This window comes from Penicillium daleae (assembly GCF_028827525.1).
Source record: "Penicillium daleae strain IBT 16125 chromosome Unknown utg000002l_segment0_segment0, whole genome shotgun sequence".
NCBI classification, from domain to species: domain Eukaryota; kingdom Fungi; phylum Ascomycota; class Eurotiomycetes; order Eurotiales; family Aspergillaceae; genus Penicillium; species Penicillium daleae.
In genome coordinates, this window is record NW_026623150.1 from 4,445,090 (window position 1) to 4,465,697 (window position 20,608).

The 20,608-nt window shown below is 46.6% G+C and overlaps 5 protein-coding genes across 5 annotated transcripts; 2 read left to right on the forward strand and 3 right to left on the reverse strand.

Moving 5' to 3' along the window:
* Positions 1–3,778: 3,778 nt before the first annotated feature.
* On the reverse strand, positions 3,779–4,348 carry N7458_002541 (uncharacterized protein; the record flags this gene model as incomplete). The annotated part of the gene is made up of 3 exons (XM_056905924.1): positions 3,779–3,927; positions 4,045–4,108; positions 4,160–4,348. 3 exons carry the CDS (start codon positions 4,346–4,348, stop codon positions 3,779–3,781), a joined length of 402 nt encoding a protein of 133 aa, XP_056770031.1.
* A 914-nt stretch (positions 4,349–5,262) lies between these two features.
* Positions 5,263–8,405, forward strand: N7458_002542 (uncharacterized protein; the record flags this gene model as incomplete). Its single annotated transcript, XM_056905925.1, has 2 exons — positions 5,263–5,811; positions 7,947–8,405. 2 exons carry the CDS (start codon positions 5,263–5,265, stop codon positions 8,403–8,405), a joined length of 1,008 nt encoding a protein of 335 aa, XP_056770032.1.
* A 1,186-nt stretch (positions 8,406–9,591) lies between these two features.
* Positions 9,592–10,575, reverse strand: N7458_002543 (uncharacterized protein; the record flags this gene model as incomplete). The annotated part of the gene is made up of 3 exons (XM_056905926.1): positions 9,592–9,812; positions 9,863–9,962; positions 10,015–10,575. The coding sequence occupies 3 exons, from the start codon at positions 10,573–10,575 to the stop codon at positions 9,592–9,594; spliced, it is 882 nt and encodes a 293-aa protein (XP_056770033.1).
* Positions 10,576–12,975: 2,400 nt separating this feature from the next.
* N7458_002544 (uncharacterized protein) lies at positions 12,976–14,593 on the forward strand (the record flags this gene model as incomplete). Its single annotated transcript, XM_056905927.1, is given in 4 exon segments — positions 12,976–13,050; positions 13,101–13,434; positions 13,937–14,155; positions 14,166–14,593. 4 exon segments carry the CDS (start codon positions 12,976–12,978, stop codon positions 14,591–14,593), a joined length of 1,056 nt encoding a protein of 351 aa, XP_056770034.1.
* A 2,487-nt stretch (positions 14,594–17,080) lies between these two features.
* Positions 17,081–18,923, reverse strand: N7458_002545 (ferredoxin reductase family protein; the record flags this gene model as incomplete). Its single annotated transcript, XM_056905928.1, has 4 exons — positions 17,081–17,308; positions 17,368–17,432; positions 17,509–18,286; positions 18,360–18,923. 4 exons carry the CDS (start codon positions 18,921–18,923, stop codon positions 17,081–17,083), a joined length of 1,635 nt encoding a protein of 544 aa, XP_056770035.1.
* Positions 18,924–20,608: the final 1,685 nt, after the last annotated feature.

A 20,608-nucleotide genomic window follows, 5' to 3' on the forward strand; every position in this document is an offset into this window, starting at 1 on the left:
TTACGTGTGATTGAAGATGTCTGATCTCTCTGTCAATGGTGTCAAACCCTAAGTGAATACCACCTGACATGGTGGATGTAGTCAGACAATTTCCATGTACATAAACTATGCAAGCTACCAGGCGGTCTGGGATGAACTTATAGCAGTCTGTCACAATACAGGTAGGGCGCTCTTAATAGCTTGAATAGTTGTAGTTGCCTTCAAGGTCCCACCACCCCCCTCAAGAAAAAAATCAATTCGTACCACCAAAAAATGGCTCCGCATCTAACACTTGGAGGTGAATGTCTCTGTGTTTACACGAGCAAGCTGTACAGTATTATGAAGGTATATATAGATAAATATAGAGGGTAAATATGGAGCTCAAATGAACTCCAGCAGTGTAAAGGATTTTTTGTGCGAAAATAGCTGTCATGTTAACGTTGCCAATCAGCTTGTTCACCCTTTAATCCATCAATATTTCAATGCATAAAAAGATTATTTAAACACCTTATGCTGAAGTCAATCGTTGGAGCATTTTAGGTAGGGTCTCACTTTAGTGCTTTTTCCGATCTGCCACCGACGTGAAGGAGGCTAATAAGTATGTCATGATCGATTAATATGGGATACATGTTCTTCAGCTCCCTGAATAGGATATATTTACCAACAGCGTCTCCTCATTCTTGAGTCACTCCCTCGTCAAGAAATTGTGCTGGGAATCTAACATGAAGCCTTCAATCTATGACTCATCAGCAGTTAGCCCAAACTCGATTTTCTCAGTTTGCAATTACATTGTTGTTGTCGAAACCATAATTTAGACAATGCTAGTTCTCGCTCATAGATCTGCAGCTTTTGAAAGCCATCTTCGATCGTCCTTAAATTTGGGGTTAGTCATCAATTCTGTTTAAACGATCTGGCAAAAGCTGACACTCGGATAGAAACCAGAGAGTAGAGATACAGTCCAGCAAAGCGCCGTCTCGAATAGTCTCTCATGCCCATGAAACCTTCACAAGTTGGACTACCTTATCAACGACCAGAATTACTACAGAAGAGGTTAAGGATATCTTGACATCGGATGCCTCTGACTCAAGTATAGTTGCAATAACTATTACCACTAAAAATGCCTTCGAACCACAGCAAAGGTCCAGCTGTGACAGTGCTGCATGCACAAGAGGGGCATTTGAAGTTGCAACTTCAATTTTAGATCTAATGGAAAGCACATCCAATTTGATCGGCACTTTGGAAACTGGTACAAGTACTGAACTCACTGATCATACACCTTTATTCAACACCCACACGCAGGGTGCCGAGATCGGAAGAATCGATGATTCAGCTCTTAAGAGTACCCAAAATCTTGATTCAAAGGTAGTGACAGAATTGAATCCAGCGAGTGTCTCTGAGTCCCAAATATATTTCAAACCTGCTATGCCTGAGTTGAAGTGGAGCAAAAGCATAACAAAGGAGCAACAGAGATCTTTACTGTTCACTTTTCTTCCGACAAATAATGATTGGCCTCATCCGAGTGGAGCTGTAACACGAGAGATGGAGTACGATGATAGCATGGGCAGAGTTAGTCGCAGTCACATCCAAAGCAGGACAGAACCTGCGAACTTGGCGTGGACACCTATTACACAATCAACTAGCCCCTCAATACAAAGCCAAGTCACCACGACAGGGCTTAACATAACCTCACAAACCACCGAGGGATATCCGACACTGCCAGCACAGGACTGGACAATGGAAAACACTCAGGCATCCAGAATATTGTCAGCTCGAGGATGGCAGTTAATATTTGGAACTATCTCTGGTGCTACCTTAGGAATTGTTTGCATTCTGTATCTGCAACGTCTGTGCTATTCTTGTTTTCGCAAATCAAAGAACATGGGTGTGTTCAATCATGAGGGCTGTCTTGATGGGGAGTCTAGGATACAGGGAATCCCTCAGGATCTTGAAGTCTCCAGGTTTTCAAAATATTCGTGATTCATTTTACATACGACGAGAAACAAGTATCTAGATCATTCGCCGAGGAATTACTATAGTTTACGTCTTGTTGAAGAGAGGTCTCTGGCGCTACCGTACCACCACCTGCCATGATATCTCCTATGGGATTTAATCACGATCTGCTTTGCTTGACATCTTAATGTTCAATACTTCTGAGGAATTCAGCATTAACCGTCAAACCTGAAGTAACGTAATTCCCGGGTGAGTCGGACACCCGGGCGAGCCAGACACCCCATCCAAATTCGCGTCTTCCTACTAAACCGTCTAATTCAACCACCCACCATGCCACCAATTCGCACTGAATCTTCGCAGAAATCTGCCAATCAAGAGGGCAAGATCCTTTTAGACCTTTTCGATTCAAAAGATGGCCGAATCAAATCTATCCGCGCGGCAGCAGAGCTATACGCAATACCGAAGTCAACTTTATGACCGCGCTAGAGGGGTGGTTTACCGCGTCGATTCTCGCGCAAATAGCCATAAATTGACCCAATTAGAAGGATTCGCTTGCTGAATGAATACTCTCTATGGAATCACGTGGAGCAACGCCTAGGCCGGCTACTGTGGGAGTTATGGCTAATATCCTACTAGCTGCGCGAGCAACTACCCTCCGCCTACCGTTGGCAAGAACTGGCCCTCATCCTTTATTAAACGCCGCGATGAGCTTCGATCTCGCTTCTCTCGAAGATGCTATTACTAAAGAGCCCTAAAGAAAGATACGAAATCGATTCAGCAGTGGTTTGCGACCGTACAAAGCGTTATTAACGAAAACGGTATACAATCGGAGGATATCTACTGTTGTGATATGAGGCTGTAGCTGCTCAGGAATGAAGCCGCAGCATCGGAAATAATTCCTGTACTATCTATACGAAGTTCCAAGTTGATTTCCAATCAACTTGGACTTCATGCTGTATATATGGCCTCTCTGTGTCCCTCTGAAATGAGATGAATCAAGCTTCCTTTTGCATTACAACATCTACAACTTTGATGAAACGGGCTTCGCAATGGGTCTTATATCTTCGCAGAAGGTAGTTACCCGCGCTGAATACTACGGTCGGAGATCTCTTCTCCAGCGAGGAAATCGCGAATGGGTTACCGCGATCGAAGCAATCTGCGCAGATGGCTATTCACTACCTCCATGCATAATCTTCAAAGGCAAAGTGGTTATTGCAGGATGGTTTAACGAAAACCTACCGAAAGACTGGCGAATCGAGGTCTCAAATAATGGCTGGACTACCGATGAGATTGGCCTACGCTGGCTAGAGAAGCACTTTATCCCACACACGAATTCGCGCGTACGAGGTCGGTTTCGGCTATTGATTCTTGATGGCCATGGTAGCGATCTTACACCCCAATTCGATCGAATCTGTACAGAAAACGATATTATCCCACTTTTTATGCCTGCGCATTCGTCACATCTACTACAGCCACTAGATGTTGGTTGTTTTGCTCCATTAAAAAGGGCGTACGGGCGTTTCGTTAGCGATCTTGCGCGCAGAGGATATAACCATATTGACAAGCATGATTTCTTAGTGGATTACCAGCGCACGCGGCTCAAAGCGTTCCAATCGACCAATCCCACTATTAAAAATAGCTTCGCAGCTAGTGGTCTAGTACCATTAGACCCCGAGAGAGTGCTTACTATGCTTAATATCTCTCTACGTACTCCGTCACCACCAAGCAGCCGGCCAAACAGCAGATCTAGCAAATTCACACCAAAAACGCCTAGAACCGCCGCTCAGCTATCTTCTTCGCAACAGCTTGGGGCGGTGAAAGATGTAGCCAATGAAAATGCCTCCTTGTGCTAGAGTACATTGACCATCAAGTGTTCTTGTACAGTACCATTATAGATAAACGGATAAATATAGCAAAGCTCTTTCTCAGTGTCGGTGAGACGCTGGATAGCATCTTGTGTCTTAAGAGCCTCGCTCAGAGCCTTCTTCATCTCCGCACCTTGTTCGGAATTATCTTAAGACCTTGTGTTGGAGATATTTTGCAGGCACTGCGCGAGAAATTCCCATAACTTTCTTCGACGATCCGGTGGAGAAATGGTAGATGTTTTTGGCATACTAAGTTGCATCGACTGATCATAGTCTGCTGGGGTCTTATGATTCGTAGGCTGGGATTGGTTTGTCTTGAAATATCAGTACAAAATCTTGATTAAATCACCAAGAGGGCACCTTACCGAATAGTCTACAGATGGCGGAGGAAGTTCTGGGTGGGAGCGATATGAGTAGACTCGGCCATTCGGCATTTCCATGACCACCCAACTCTTAATTGAGTATAGACGCCAGAAGTCATTGTGGCGGCGTAGGAGATTCTTGCGGCGTTTCCGAAGCTGCTCTTGTTTCACGTGAATCTTGCTGCGTGTCATTTTATATTTGTTAATATAAAGAAAGCCAAAAAAAAAACCACACTCTCCAAGCTAGTATTGGTTAGATTAAGTACCTTCAGTGAAGCGTAACGCCGTGTGATTAATTGGAGAAGAATCTGAAAATTAGCGATACGGAATAGATACCCACGTGGGCCTCTTGGAAAAGACCACACATGTCCAGGGGATCAACTGTTTTGAAATCCTCTGTTGCAACACTGGTCGAAAACTCATTCGGCCACTCCGTTAATAGATTGGGGTGATTGCGGAGATGTACATCATGTTGAGATCATTGTATCTTGGCAAACAATGAGATAATCTTAATGTCGCTCTATCGCTAAACAGTTTCGGTTACATTGGATTGTTGGACAATCAAGAAAAGCATTCCCAGGTAACTTGCAGGTCAACGTTCAAAACTAACTTAGCTCACAAAAAGGGTAATAAATCGGTGACAGACATATTTTGCACTCGACTGTGACCCTTCCAGAGAGGCAATCAAAAATCAAAATTTCAAAAAACTCAAAACATAAACAGCGATGCAATAGTGGTTGCATCGCAGAACTTCCGAAAAGAGTCTTCAACTCAGATCAAGCGATAGGGTGCAAGCCTCACGGCTACAGTAGGCGCTGAGAAAATTACAACAGCATCAATTAATACACAAGATCTTAAACGCCACAGATTCATTGGCTAAACATGTTTCACTTTTCTACCCCTCTCACTCTTCAAAGTACAGCCTAACCATTTAAACTTTTCAAAATTGTAAACCTACTGGGAAGGTCAATTCTCTTTCAGCAATAGTAATTAAACGTCAACTAGCATATACAAGCATAAAGACAATATCAGTGGAGTTGCCGCACCTGATGCTTCATAAATGGGTCACCTACCCGTAATTTTCGGCCACATTGATTGAATGTATCATGGCAGCATGGCTTGACCTCGTCCCGGATGTCAAAGGATGGTCTTTGATTGACACTGGTAGATTGCAAGAGATTCTTCAGGATATGAGCCACCCTGAGTCGCAATTCCCCTCTTTCATTTACTTTGCCGGTAACGGCCACCGGATGAAAGCCCTCCGAGCACTGTTTACTCAAAATAATGTGACGCGAAAAGGACCAGCCGGACTGGTCCGGCTCCATGTTAGCCCAGCAACTGTCCGTACCGAAAGCCCTATCATATTTGCCGAAAGTAACCTTGGTAACCGGACTGGGCTTGGGGCTACGTCTGTTTGTGGGCAATCTATTACGAACTCTCGACGCTGGCCTATCCATCATGCTTTGCCACATGAATTTGAGGACCTTGAACGTGCAGTGATCAGGAAGCTCCTCTTTCCGTGGACGGATATCTTTTGTACCTTTGTGGATTCACTTTCTGAAATTGAGAATTTAAAAATGCTCTTTCAAAATCCAAGAGAAAAATTAGTAGTAGGTGGACAAGAGGTTCCAGAAACGATGCGCATGATTATTGTCGTCACAGCTCAATCAAGCCCCTCGATTTTTGAAGCGGCTACGGAACTAGCCAACAATGATCACGTACCATCGAATTTGTTTATTTTGAATCTCAGCGGTCGGGCCGAAATGAGTCCATCGGTGGCATTTGAGCCTTTGCGCGCTTTGATTCTAAATGAAATACAGTGCTCGTTCAACGAAAAGAAACGGATGCACTTGTCTTTCTCCGCTTTGCATCTGAAGGCCTTTTGGGACTGGAATCTCCTGGTGAAAATTGAGAAACCAATCCGTTCAGAGTTTGATTGCCTTCTTGTGGCCCGACAAAACTTCCCGGATTCCTCAGAGATGGCACCTTTTGTATTAGACTTTTTGCAGAATACAGTGAACCCGAATTTTTCAAGTGACGATGTTTGCAGATTTCTCGCTTCAGCACTTCTAATGAATGCGTATCCACCTGGAATGCACAGTAAATTGAGACCATTATCTGCATCTTATGTGAGGACAAAGACTAACGACAACAGTGTTCAATCCAGAAATAGTATTCGTTTCGCTTTACCGGGATATGATCTTGCAAGCGGTAAAGAATGGTGGTTATGAGCTCCATTTAGAGAAGTTGTTGGCTCATTTTCTCGAAGCTTTCGCTCTATTAAATTTAAAGAGGATGTCCTCGCAAGTCCGGCGTGAATCCATGGCACATTCCTTTGATCAATGGGGTAACTTGGGCTCAATGACAACATGTCTTTCTTGCATGTGTCGGCCTCCTGAGCATATGATGCCTTGTAGGCATTCCTTGTGTGATGATTGTGTTGTGTTATTCGGCACGGCAAATTCCGGTGCCGAGTACCACACTGATCTTACCTCTTGCCCTTTTTGCGGAGTACATTTTCAGGTCAGAATTCGACGATTGCCACCAACCAAGGGGCCTCTCATTCTTAGTTTGGATGGTGGAGGGGTTCGTGGTATAATTCAACTGGGCCTTTTACGGGCTCTGGAAAGACGACTCGGACCTCTACGAATTGGAGATATCCCGGACCAATGTACGGGAACGAGTGTTGGTGGGTGCATAGCTCGCAACTATCATTTCTTGAATCAGATGCTGATGTGATATTAACCAAGGTGCTCTTGAAGAATTGGACATGATATTCAACGACACATCCGCCGAGGACGGTTTTACTAAATTCCCCGCTATTGCACAAGCAATCTTTCAAGCTCCACCATACCGAGAAAAGTTTTCATTGCATCGTGGCTTCAGATTGATTGACCGAGCACTTTCATTCATGAATGACTGTCATTACAGTTCCAGGATCTTGGAATATAACCTCAAGATGATACTAGGACACCAACGACGAATGTTTGATGCGCCGACGAACCGTGGTGGTGGTTGTCGAGTCGCCGTTATAACAAGTCGGTCTTCGGATGGAAAAGCGTGCGTGTTGGCAAATTACCATGGAATAGGCCATCGAAATCCAAACGCAGCATATCAGTTTTTGGTTTCACATAATGATGAGCAAAACCCGTTCTTGTGGGAAGCGTGAGTTCTGCGAGTCTCTGTGAATATGGGCGCATCTTAAAAGGCCCCAGATACAGGGTATGCTAATGACGCCTCTTCATCTACAGCGCCCAGTGTAGTGTTGCTGCTCCGTTGTAAGTTAAGCCTAGGTCCATGATTGTCAATGAGCTAACAAGGAAGCTTTTTCCAAACCAAAACTCTTCCAGGATTTGGAAGCTTTCAAGACGGTGGTCTGCGAGCCAACAATCCCCTTGCAATTGCTCTGAAAGAGTCAGAGATTATCTGGCCGACAAATGCGAAGTATTCTTTAGTGATATCAGTTGGAACAGGATTCTCTACATGCAATTCTGAGAATTCTGAGCCTGAACAGCCTTCTCGCCGCTCCTGGCGGAACAGCGCACTTCCTCGCATCATTCGAGCGACCTTATCTTCCCCATGCTTGGATGGAGAGCAAAGCTTTCGTGAAACATTGAACTATCTTCCCAATCATACATCTGCCAACATATTTCGACTCAATCATGAATTATCTGAAACATTACCCCAGTTGGACGATGTGGGAAAGGTAGACAAGATGTCGAATATGAATTTTTCCGTACCGGATGACTTAGTGAGGGCAGTACTGGTGACTGGGTTTTTCTTTTTTGAGCTGGATGAGTCCCCTACTCGAAATCAAGGTTTTTTCACTTGCAGAGGATCAATATTTTGTTCGAGGCCCAAAGCTAGGGACATACTCAGTTGTGTCTCCACCGAGATTCCAGGTGGCAAATTCCAGACCAGTCGTGGTCATCAGCTCGGCTCTTTGCAAGATGACGACGGCTGTGATCTATGTGGGTACTATCGGAAAAAAGTATCTTTCTCCGTTGCGAGCCTGGATGAAGAGATTACCCTTGGAATTGCCAACGATCAAATATACCACAAAATTGGAGGCTTCCCGAAGTCGGTGTACGGGATCCTTCAGGCGCAACAGGCTTTCGCTTATTTCGGTCGCTCTGATCACTCGGAAGTTTCCTGGCCGCCGAAAAGATTTTGCTATTGCTGTCAAAGGACCAGGAAGCGTGTTCATTTCATGGAGCCAGCCCTGGAATTGAAACGACGACGGTTGTGATCCTCTTCTCGGGTCAGAAATGTTACTCGGTTTTTCCAAGCCCTTGGATCAGCCCATTTGCGCTACTTACGTCCAGCACTTTTAGCGCTAAGAGAGTTTTTCTATAAGTCACCGCTAACACACCGAAGTTAACGGTGTCTCATACGCCTAAATGAACAGGATATTATACTGCGAAAGAGATTTTGTCAAGGTCCTTTGGGGGAGATAGCATATATTTCTTGATTTCATCACCTCCATAAATTGTTACTTGAAAATATGTTGCAAAGACCGTACAACAATTTAAACTTGTATGATCATCTACTGTATTCCCTAGGTCATAAATTTTTTCGTGTGGTGAATATTAAGTAACATGCAACCATAGGGTTGAGGTGTCAGCAAACCACATTCAGATCTACAAGGAACGCCTAAAAATGGGTCATTATAAGAAAACTATATACTCGATAAACACCCATTTGTCGCCTCTCAATATTTTTACAACTTTTTTTCAAAGTATATTTAAAATATGTCTGGTAAATTGCCAATTATTCTCCCGAAAGCAAAAATAGCCATACACCACAATTTACTCAGCTAAGCCCAATCAGGCTAGACAAAGCCCCTTTCCTTTAGTTGTGGCGCGGTATTACTGGCTATTATAGACTCTGAAACCTGACGATCTGGACTTGGCGTTCTTGTTGGCTCTGGGAAAGATATTCTGTTTTCGAATTCTTTCTAAAGCCGAACAACATGAAGGTACTGAAAAGACAAAGGTTATCAAGCCACAACAACCCTCGGCGAGGCATCAAAGTTGCTTAGTAAATGGCATACAGTAACTAACTAGTCAACTAACTATCCGAATACATAGTTGCAGAATCTTGCATCCCGTTTGCAAAGTTGAAATATACACCACAGCCTGTTAGGTCAGGTACAAATCTGGCCTGGCTGGGTAAATGAAACCATTATCATCTTTAAATGCATAAAAACCGCATGCAGTGTTCGAGTGGGTGTGTAATGGCAACTACCCACCACCCATAACCCACCTTCCACGGACCTATTTGACTCCACGTTACTGGTCAACGCATATTCACGATAATCAGAATATTTCGTACAAGGGTCGTAAGTTCATCTGCAGAACCACAATTGTCGGTGAGTAAGGGCTGCTGTTGACCAGTTAGCTATGAAGATAAAGCGTAGAGAATGTGGCTTGCAACTATACGATTTTTAATTCATCCACCGAGATAGTCGAGGATGCAGCAGACAAGAATTCAAATGCATTGGAGCCAACCGGCCAAAGTTCCACATCATCGACCCCTATTGTTCCATTTTTCTTTTCATATTTCTGCATCAGACACATCACAATCGATGGCAATAGATTGGAGTAAGTAAGATCTGATTGGCGAGGGTCACATGCCTCGCATAGTTCCGGACAACCTGCAGTAATCGTGAGTAGTAACTTCTCTGAGTGATCTCAAACTACGAACCAACTTTAATAGTTCCATCATACCCGAGAAGTATTTCTCCACACGTAAGAAAGCGGTGAGTTAAACCGATGGCTTTAAGATAGCAAAGCCCATTTAGGAGCTTTGGGTCAATTTTAGCTAATTGGAACGATTATCGTGGACGAAAAACAGACCTGTGATATAATTGAGGCTAGCTCTGCCTCAGTAGGGTAGAGACTTCGACAGCGAACAAGATCGTTTAATGTCAATGGGAGATGATCAACAAGAGCATACATCGATGATTGATCAAGATAACACTCTTGAGCGCAAAGAATATTCGGATTGTCGGAGTTGCGAAAATAATGTAGCAGTTGTTCGGTATCCGCCCTTGCATATTCACGGAATGTCCTCATTCGAGAAGAACGAGAAAGATCCACCGCAATAATGACTTGTCCCCCAATTTCAAGAACACCAATGCGACGGTAAGTGTCCCAAGGAGATTCTTGCCTTACTATCATGTCTGTGGAGTTAGTTGGAGACTCGCAGATCTGCGGAAGACCCAAAGATCTTCGATCCCCTTTGATGATTTTTCTTGACCGGATAGCTAGTGTTTGTCGTTTGGCAGAGAGACGCAAGTCATTATTCATGCTAGGATGCGCTTCTGATAAATTCCATTTCTTCTCGGGATTAAATGTCTGCAGTATATTGTCAAAATCGAACACAAAATTTTCTTTGGTGATATTTCTTAACGCCATGTTGGGGTGTCACGATGTTTTTTCGTGTGGGTGGCTATTTAGGTAAGCAGGGGGTAGTGATTCAAAGGCAGGGGCATAGACATAGCGCAATATAGTATCCACTGGGACTATAAATCTACGTAGACCTTCTTGAATGGCCTAAATTCGGCTGGCGATCTACGAGCCCGATAAAACTTCATTTATCTGGTGGCGCCCGTTAATTTTTGCTGCTTGGTTGGGTGCCGGAATAACGGTTACTCATACTCAGGCCTGTTGCCCTGAACCACATCGGTTACAAATTTCAAAGACTTGCAACAAAGTGAACTGGAGCATTATGGTCCACTATTCCAGACTATTTCATGTTAAGATAAACGTTTGTGGCATCTTCATGATCGCCCATCTTCCAAGAATATGACGCTGTAGATCAGGCACGCTAATCGTTTCTCAACGTGCCCAGACCCTAGGCAGCTTCTTCAGATTATCTGTGGATAGTACGTCCTGTCAGTGATACTCTTGAAATACTCTACGATATAAATGTGTTGCCGAAGCCGAATCCTAATTCAAAGAAGGTATCTTTTGAAATGCCTCTAGACTATGAAAATGAGGATACCTTGGATGATGCCTCTAGTATTTACAGTCGGACACCAGAAACTCCAAAGAGCTTCCTATCTTGGAGTCATACACCAGTGCCGAGTCCTCTTAGACGAGATCTACCAGATATCAATTCATTAGATCACCAGATTGCGTTAGCTCGTGGGTCTACTATGGCATTGGAGACAACCCGGGCACGTTTGAGCATCTTAAAAAATCAAAAAAAACTATCTCTTTTGGAGTTAAAGAATCAGAAGATTGCTCAGCGAGAACATCAGGAAGACGAAAACCAGTTCTACAGCTCTTGCTTCGATAATTTTCGCCGATTAGCGACCACTGTATTCGAAGTATCTGCCGTCGAGCCCACCCAAGATCTATCACTTCAAAGCCACTTTGACCCCGAGCTGGGAAACGCAAATTTGAAGCTGACTCTTGATACGTTACGGGTTGCTTTGGAAAACTCTCGTATTCAGGAGGCTCAGGCAGAGCGCAATTGGAAAAGCAAATGGAAGGTTTCCAGGTTGTGGGACTCGGCACCGCGGTGGATATAGTTGAAAATTAACAATAGCATGCGATTAGAGAAATATAACTTAATAGAGTAGTTTTCGGGATCAGCTACTGTACAGTAAATTAAAACTCCGCACTCTCACTACTATGTTCCCGAAAATCGGATCCAGAACCTGTCGGACTTCAAATCATATCATTTTATGTACGTTGATGAACCCCGCTGTGACAAACGTCTTCAGTTCAGACGGAGCGCCTTCGAAATGTACCCAGCGGCGAACTCCACTATTTTCCGTGCTTTGGTCGTCAAAGCCCGCAGCTAGAAGGAAATGGAGCAGGAGAGGTCCCACTTGTGCTTTACGAAATCCACTGTAATGTGAAGCACGTAGCGCTAACTCCGCAGATTACTTTCAGGGAACCTCAGGTGGCAGTCCTGCAGAGCGAGTATCAGTTAGAGTGCATCCAGTAGTCTCCGAAAATTGTGCTATTACACGCCCATTATTTCGTCATAAACTCTATTATGCCTTAAATTCGCGGACATCGATCAAGTCTGACCCGTGATCTCCTTGCCCAGCTCCTCGCTGGCCCTTTTTTTCATTTTCTTTTTCATTTGCATAATTCCTTGAATGGCTGGTTTCAAAGCCTTGGCCCCCGTAATCCCTACGAGCTTTACTCAACCCTTTTTCGGTCGCGCCTCCTACCGCTGAGCTGGTTCGATGCAGACTGGACCGGACTAGAAGAGAATACTGATGGAGTTGCCAGGATTACTGTACACCCTAGACACATAATTTCTGTTCAATAAATAATCTGCGGTGAGGTGTTGGTACTGTAACGGGGCAAGGAAAGGATTACTAGTCAAGACGATGTCGAAAATCTCCCCCACATCACTGTTCGAATGAGCTTGACATAGGTGACTTCAATAATTTCCCTTCATTCTTAGTTAAGGTGATTTTCCATAGGAGACTGTTGTCACAGGGTGCTAATTCTAAAAGTAACTCCACCGCCCGCAGATTGATGAGCAATAACCGATAAGCTCGAGGTCCCATACGGACCCTAGATTGATAGAGATAATTCCAACGCTCGACGATACTACGTGTGGAAATCGAGCTGTCTGATATATTTCTGAGGGATGTTACAGGTTACTTCAACACGCTTAGAGTGATGGCTACCGTATAAGAAGTCGCGACAAGACTACTTTCTTGGCCATTAGATAGAGTCTCTCATATACCTATACCCGCCTGAAAGCACGCAGCTATTTCAATGAATCCAACAAGTTCTCAATCTCCTTCAGCACGCCCTGCGAAAAGAAAGCGACAGTCGTCGAAGATGTCGTCTAGCGGGATCATTGGCACCGATCAAGACATTGGCGCGTCTGACGAGAAGACAGCGAGTAGTGAAAGGGTGATCAAATCCAGCACTCAATATCCGTTCCTCGCTGATAGGAGTATTAGATAGCCGGAGGGGCGACAACCAGTCTTACCGGTGAGCTGCGCCTCATGGTGCACAAGAACGCTTCCCTTGCGAGAACGGCAATTGAGCTCCTCGATCTCTATTTGTGTTTGTGGGAGTGCTACGTCACCAGGTCTGCTGCGATGATACGTTTGGAAGAAGAGCGTCGGCTTCTGCAGAGCTCGAATGACTGGCTGGCGCGCGAGAACGGGCGACTTCACGAAGCCTGCACTAATCAAGCCCTGTTGCTCTGGGATCGACGTCAGACCCTCGACTCAATCCAACAGGGAGTTTTCGAGATCCTGCAGAGTAGTGATAGGTTCTCAAATCAAATGAGTGAGTTATCTCGACGTACCCACGAGGATGGTGTGCGAGCCAGTATTGACTCGATGCAGTTGACCTCACCACTTGACAACGACAGTTGGATTAGTCAGGAAGGCTTACCGCCCATTTGCACGTTCTGCCGGGCGGCACGTCACGTGACACACCCCATGGAACTCAAGCCCTCTCCGCCCAACACGCACCCAGACGCGCGGAACAAACGGTGTAACCGTTTTCCCAAAAGGACGGCCGATCAGCTCCTGTTGATGTGTCGATGTGGCGGCTTCGCTCGGGTTTTTTCATTTACGCGATCGCTAGTTAGATAGCCTCACTCAACATGGAGTTGTTTATGCAGATGTCAGCAGTAGTCTACGAAATACATTAATATTCTCAAATGGACCGCATGTTCTAAGGTGGGCATAAATAGGCACTTGTCTCTAGCGGATCCAAAAGCGCCTGTACCCAGAAACTATGGATGCTCCACGAAGCGGTAAGTCTGGCGACCGCTCTGTCTCAGTGCTTGTGCTCACACCATCGTTTGCAGTCTCACCTCTAGATCTAGACCTAGATCTGGATCTGGAGCAGCTATGGGAAGATCTTTCGGATGTACCGTCGTCCCCTGCATTTTTTGCCTCCGATTATGACCATCTATTCCCGATGGAACCCCTTGATGCACCTCTCTACGGGGCTCAGAAACTCTTCACTCCATCGCCTATCGAATACATTTTTTATCCGAGTCATGATAGCCCGCACGGCTGTGGGTGGACTAGACCAGACCCTCTGTCCCCCCCACACCTCCGCCGACGACATTTTCCTCTTCATGTCTGCATTTCTACTTTTTGAGCAGATCCAGTGGGTAGAGTTTCGATTCTGCAGGTTAATAACACGGACCGGCGAAATCGCGGAGGAATACCCGTTCTTTCTGCCTCGTGTTGAGTCTATCCTAGGAAATCTGGCTCGGGTTCGGGGGCAGATACGTGACATCATATCGCGACAGGACAGCCGAGGAGCCTTGACAGGCTCGCACTTCCAGTTATGCATGTGGCCGCTAAGCGACACAATGCGGGATCCTCCGCAGGAAGTCGCGAGTCCATGCGTCCGCCCGACCGGGTCTGTGACGGCGCTTGATCCGGTCTTTTTTATCCAGAATATAGCAGGCAATTTTAAAATATGACTGTCCATACGGAGGTACTGGAACGAGGATTTTACAAAAGTTGATTTTTTGCTCGCCCCTTTAGCAGAGACTGCCATTTCAACCTGTGCCATCCCACTGCATTATCACCACGATCATCGGACGAGTCAAATACCCTTGTATATTCGATAGAGGTCAATGCCGGGTAAAAGCGGCATTCATTTACTCATTTCAACGACTGTTTCTTCCATGGTAATTTCTACGTGGTTGTTTCACTCAAAACTGATCATATCCTTGGACGATGGTTTCTATAGAGGTCACTTCAATTGATGTCCAAACTCAAGGCTCCAGATAGTCTGATCTAACGATGTAAATCCATAGAGAATCAAAGTTATAGAAGACGGAAACTTCAATCTGTCACTAAGCCGGGGTTGTTCCACAGCCGGTAACATGTAAACGGCGGGGTATTATGACACGCAGGACTCCCGTTGATCGCATAGTAACTCTGCAAGAAAGAAGTACAAGACGAGCTGTTGTGTGACCCTAGATCTTTGTCCGGATACCACGTGGAGTTATCATTGGTCACCGAAATATCCAGCTGCTCTTGTTCTTCCAATGTACGATTAAGTCGAAAGCTGCGAGACACAAGAAAAGTTGACATGTTACTGTCAAAACTTGTGTGATTGAACGAGGTCCAATTGAATTCGGTATAGGCCTTGTTTCCACGGCAGTTTGGCTCATCCCAAGCGAAGAGCGTCAAGGGTGTGGACAACACCTAGATACCATTAACATGGCTACTGGTTAAAAGATAAAAATGGGCAACCTACGTTAGCCGTGGGAATGTTCCGCGGCGACGCACGTGATGCGGCGGCCAGGCCGGGCGTGACAACCATAACAATCAGAGCGCTGATCAGCACCACAAACATTTTTAGTCCCGATTGACTCTGTCACCAGCGTAAACTTCACTATGATGGAAATAAGCTGTTGGAGTTTCATGATTATATCTGACTGGTCCGGAATGGTGGGGTGGATATAATTTGTTTGAGCCAGCGTCATTCTGTATAAACGTTGAGGGTAGACACCCCATCCGATACTTCGGGAGATGAGGGTTTGCGGCAAAGCTGATGTCTTAGCATCATACGTTGTAAATTTGAAGTGAATGTTGAAATGTAATTCGTCAGACGGCAACCGTTCAGGCCGAGAAAGTTTATTCCCAACGGTTAAGTGATGGAGCAGGACCCTGCTTGACCGTTGGCAAAGTGAACAGACGGCCATATAGCCATAACAGCCATGGTGCGTTGCTATCGCACAGGTGCTAAATGGGCGACTCTCATGTTCACATGGGCGTTGTTCATCGCTCAAGCCGCAATGTATCTACATACACGATGCGACATCTGACTAAACACGATTTCTTACGAGTGCAATTTTTATGATTGTGTGTCTACAAAAGGTATTGGCCGCAGTCGGGCCCTTCCATTATGGCTGGTGTCCTAGGTTACTCTTTTTTCTCAATTATCTTGGACATTGTCACGGTGCGAACATGCATTGGTTTCATGGAACTGGGTTGTGGGTGAACGCGAGGTATGGCTAGATTCCGTTCTGCTGGTTATTTGTCTTACTTTCTCACGAGCGGCGAGCAGAGCCAGATTTTTCATAGAGTCCTTCACCATGAGTGGTAGCGACAATCACTCAGTGAGAGGCGAAAGGCACTTGGGCAATCAAGCAGCAGAGGCAACTGGTCATGCGCGACAAGTGAAGCTGCCGATTCTCGAGCTTCAATGCGAACGGTGTCATGGCCACCGATCAGCCTCGTACCATATCAAACACTACAAGGACCCAGTTGAATTTCCTCGAGTTGGCATTTGCTCGCGACGTCGGACGAACTGCGCGATAGTCAAGTCGGCCAGATGTGAGATATCTTGTGGGGGCCTGCCCGTACTGTACGAACTTCCGGCGAACGAGGCAGCAGATCATGTCGGGGATACACGGCCAAAGTTTTACAAGGGATAGTGTAGAGCAGACAGTATTTAATGAGACAATTGCTGACCTATTTTATCTGGTGCATGGCCAAATTTACACTGATTGATTTCATTAATGACTCGTAAGCTGTGTGCTGTACGAACACGAGCCTCTCTCTCTCAGCCTCTCTCTCTCTCTCTCTCTCTCTCTCTCTATACAGACCTCTGTCCCTCGGCCAATTTGTGTGCCACCCACTTATCATGGTTACTTAATTGGTGACCTATGCCGTTTTCTGAAGATCCATGCACATGCCGCCGTGGGTAAGTTTGCAAAGCCGTAGGCGGAAGCTCGATTTGATGAGCTGGTCGAGTCAATCTCATCCTAAGTTCTTGAGGCTCGGAGACCCGCGTAGGGAGTGGGGCCCTTGTACCATTCTCCGGATAGTTCTTCCGCGGCCATCGGTGGCAAGGCCCCAGATCAAGACCGACCAATTGGAGGCGATGGCTAGCGTGAGGTTGAATAATCTGCCGAACAGTGTTGGAGATCAACGGTCCTGCGCATACTTTGTGCTCAAGTAAGTAGATACTCAAAGCGGACGATTATCCACGAAAACAGAAATACCAGTAGAGACGCACCTGCCACAGCCATATCCCCAGTCTGATCCTGGACATATCGTGACACTTCTTTCCTCACGTCTGCTGATCCTTCATAATAGCAAACGCGATTGCCAGTGTTGACAGAGCGCTCCGGGCTGCCATCTGAGCTCGTTTGTGAGCAGTAGATGTGAATTTTGAGTATCTGGCTACCGTCAGCACCGAAAACGCACAGCACGCAATCTGCACCGCTGGGGTACTTACATTAAATCCTTCTTTGTCAAGATCAAACATTCGTTGGAACCAGAGGACCAGCCACCGCGGATAGTCTGCGAGAAAATGATCAACCTCCTGTTTGGTCAAGCCTTCCAAATTATAGACTAGGCCGGGGTGAGGACATCATACCGAAGACCCCGCCCTGCCAAATGATCTCGAGTTTCCGCACCATCGCCTGGCGCTTACGGCTAGCCTCTACGAGCATTCCAATATATGAAAGGACTCGGAAGAATCCCACTTCCTCGACGATGAATAGGACGGTGCCGAAGCGGGAGAAGTCATCGGCGCACCCGTACGGCCCAAGGACGACGGCAGGCTGTCTCAGGGTTGGGTCCAGACTTTGCGGATCAAGGACTTTTCGATCACTATTCGCTTGTTCTGCCATGTTCCTGGCCAGCACCGCCCGGTGCAAAGCTGTCTGGTAGAGCTTGGTAGTGAGGCCGGACCGAGGTTGAGCCACCATGTGGATGCGCCCTCGGCTGTCAATCTCGTCCTCTTCCCAGACGGCCACGTAGAAGAGGAGCAGCTGCAGGCGAGCGCGCGTACCCGAACGGGGCAGCCACACTTGCACGTACTGCCCCGGTCGCATCTTCCATCCGGCAGGGACCGTGATATCAAGCCACAAAAGCCGATTTGGTGCGTTCATGGTGATTTCGTAGGTAGATTTTTGCCACGGCTTATAGGCCAACACGGTCAGCAGACAAACCGTGAAGCTGGCAAGGAGCCACAAACATATCGCTCCCAGTAAGTACCAGCGATATAGCGAGTGCCGTTCGGCGAGATGATAAACAAGGGCGCCAATGGCCATGACTGCTAGTGCATAATGACATTTCATCACGACTTGCGGATGGCGCTGCCGGATCGCGTGAAGGGTCATCAGCATGACGAGAAAAAGAGAACACCCTGCCTGGAAAATGTCAGCTCAATCACCCACAATCCGATCATCAGGGGTTTTAGCTGCAGCTATGTAGCTCACATACGACGAGTGGGACTATGTACCCGAATGTGGCCAGAGTGGACGTTTGGGCGATAGACACTATCGCGGAGCCATGTAGCAGCGACTGGAGGGTGCAAAGGCGGCCAAACCACCGATGCAGCCACGCGAAAGTCTGACGGTTCATGTGCAGGAGATCTGCTGGGAGGCCAAATGTTATGCCGGTGCACAAGGGGAGAAAGTGGACGACTGCCAACGCCCCCGCCCGTTTCTGCGCTTCTGGCCAGGAATGTGTTCGGAAGCCGATCCCAACGAGATTGGCAGCGAGTAGCAACGCCACCGTCAGTGCCTGTAGATATGTTGATATGTCAATCCACTGCAAGGTTCGAGGTAAAGAGACAAACAGCAAGCGTCGCCACGCGCTGGGCTGTTGCGACGTGGAAGCCAGCCAGAGCGCGCCATGGCAGCGCCTCCATCCCCACCGACCGACATCTCTGCCGAGCCAGTAGATTAACCAGAGGATGAGCACGCAAGCGGCACTGATGCTGTAAAGTTCAGGAGCCGAGAGATTGGAGAGCCAAGCGAGGAGCCTGGATGCAGTCTTGTGCATCCTGAACTGCCATCCCGGACCTCGCGGGTGGGAATGTGGCTACTGGACTATATGAAGGCGTAGAGGGTCCACTGAGGGTTGTTAATGGTTACCATCTTCATTGTTCTCATTAATCAAGGATTCGTATGCATCTAGATCAAACAATCTATTTTGCCGTGCGGATTGCCGATCTTAACAGATAGATAAGGCGAGAAAGACAAGGGCAAAAGGCGAGGACGGTGGTCAAATAAAGCGAGACAACGGTAGCTAGTTAAACGGCCGCAGAAGATTAAACGCCCGACTGCGTTCTTCATTTTCATTCCACCGTTGCGGGCGAGGATCGCGCCCTCTCGTCTCCACAAACAGGCCCACTTAGGTCGGTTGAAAGTGCTCCCACGTTCTGAGATGCCAGCTCCACCTCCAATTTATTAACCCGTTCTTCAAGATGCCAAGCCCGTTGCTTCTCCTGTTCAAGGCAACGGTTCTGGTATCTCATGTGGGCTTCAAGTTTGGCCTGTTCATCTTTTCCATTTTGTATCTCAACCTGCAGTTGATAATTCGTATTGAGCAGATTTTGATATGCACTGGATAGCCTATGGAATTCCCCGGAGATTTGAAGAATTATCGCCTCTAGCCGTCCATCAACGCGCTTCGTGCGCTGCTCTGATGAATAGTGGTTCTTTGTCTCCCACGGAAACCGTGGATGATTGTTTGGGAGCGGGGCTAATCGAGCGGCTGGAGGAGAGACAGCGGTCAAAAACCGCGCTTTCGCTGTTCTTTGTGGAGGCATATCGTAATATTGAAGCTGATACGCTTGAGAGTTGAAGTCATGAATCAGAATGGGCTTTCTGAGATACTCGCACAGTTTATATGCTCCTGAGGTGGGATACACGATAAACGTCAGCAGATGTAAACATCTCTCTCTAAGAAACGTGGCGTTCTAGGAGTCAATGAAGGGATCCTGGGAGTAGACTATGCGTTCCCAGGGGCGTCGGCATTGAGTTCCAGGATCTCAGACGCTTCGGGGAGCGCCTGGCAGCGTTCCTGGGGGACGATCCTGTGTTCCTGGAGACAATCCAACCGGCCCCCAGGATCCGTAATTTTATAAGCGTCACCCTTAGTTTCGGGCCGCATACTGGTTGAGTTGGCTCTGTAGTTGGCCGAGCGGCCTTTAGCACGGATGAAAGGCAGTTTCTGCCGAGATGATCTCTCTCGTCAAGAAGGCCAAGATCCTTATTTTGGGAGGATGATTGCATTGAAACAACTCCACTGGGAAAAATAAGTCACACTCTGCCTCGTACGGTGCATAATAGCACTGTACCAAAAGTCGTAGAAGGCTGTTGAGGATTAGTCCTCTATTCTGTCACACTGTATGATTGGGTTCTCATGTCATTCTACTCGTCCGATAAAGCCTGTACTCGGCGCCAGTCATAGCTCTATACCGTCCTCGTGAGCTACTGTAGTCACGGAGCCCCAGATAAAGCTTCATCTACGTCTTTAGTTGCATTAATTTCGGGACTTCAGGACACCCTATACAGCTTTTGATATTGAGACATCCAGTTAGGGGAGGTTGAAACCCAGTGGCTTTGCTTAACAATATCTCCGTCATTCTGCATACAAGACTAGCGTCCAACACTGCTCCTGTTCATTATACGACCTTGAAAATCACTGACCCAATGAGTCGCTGCTCATTTCCTGTTTCAACC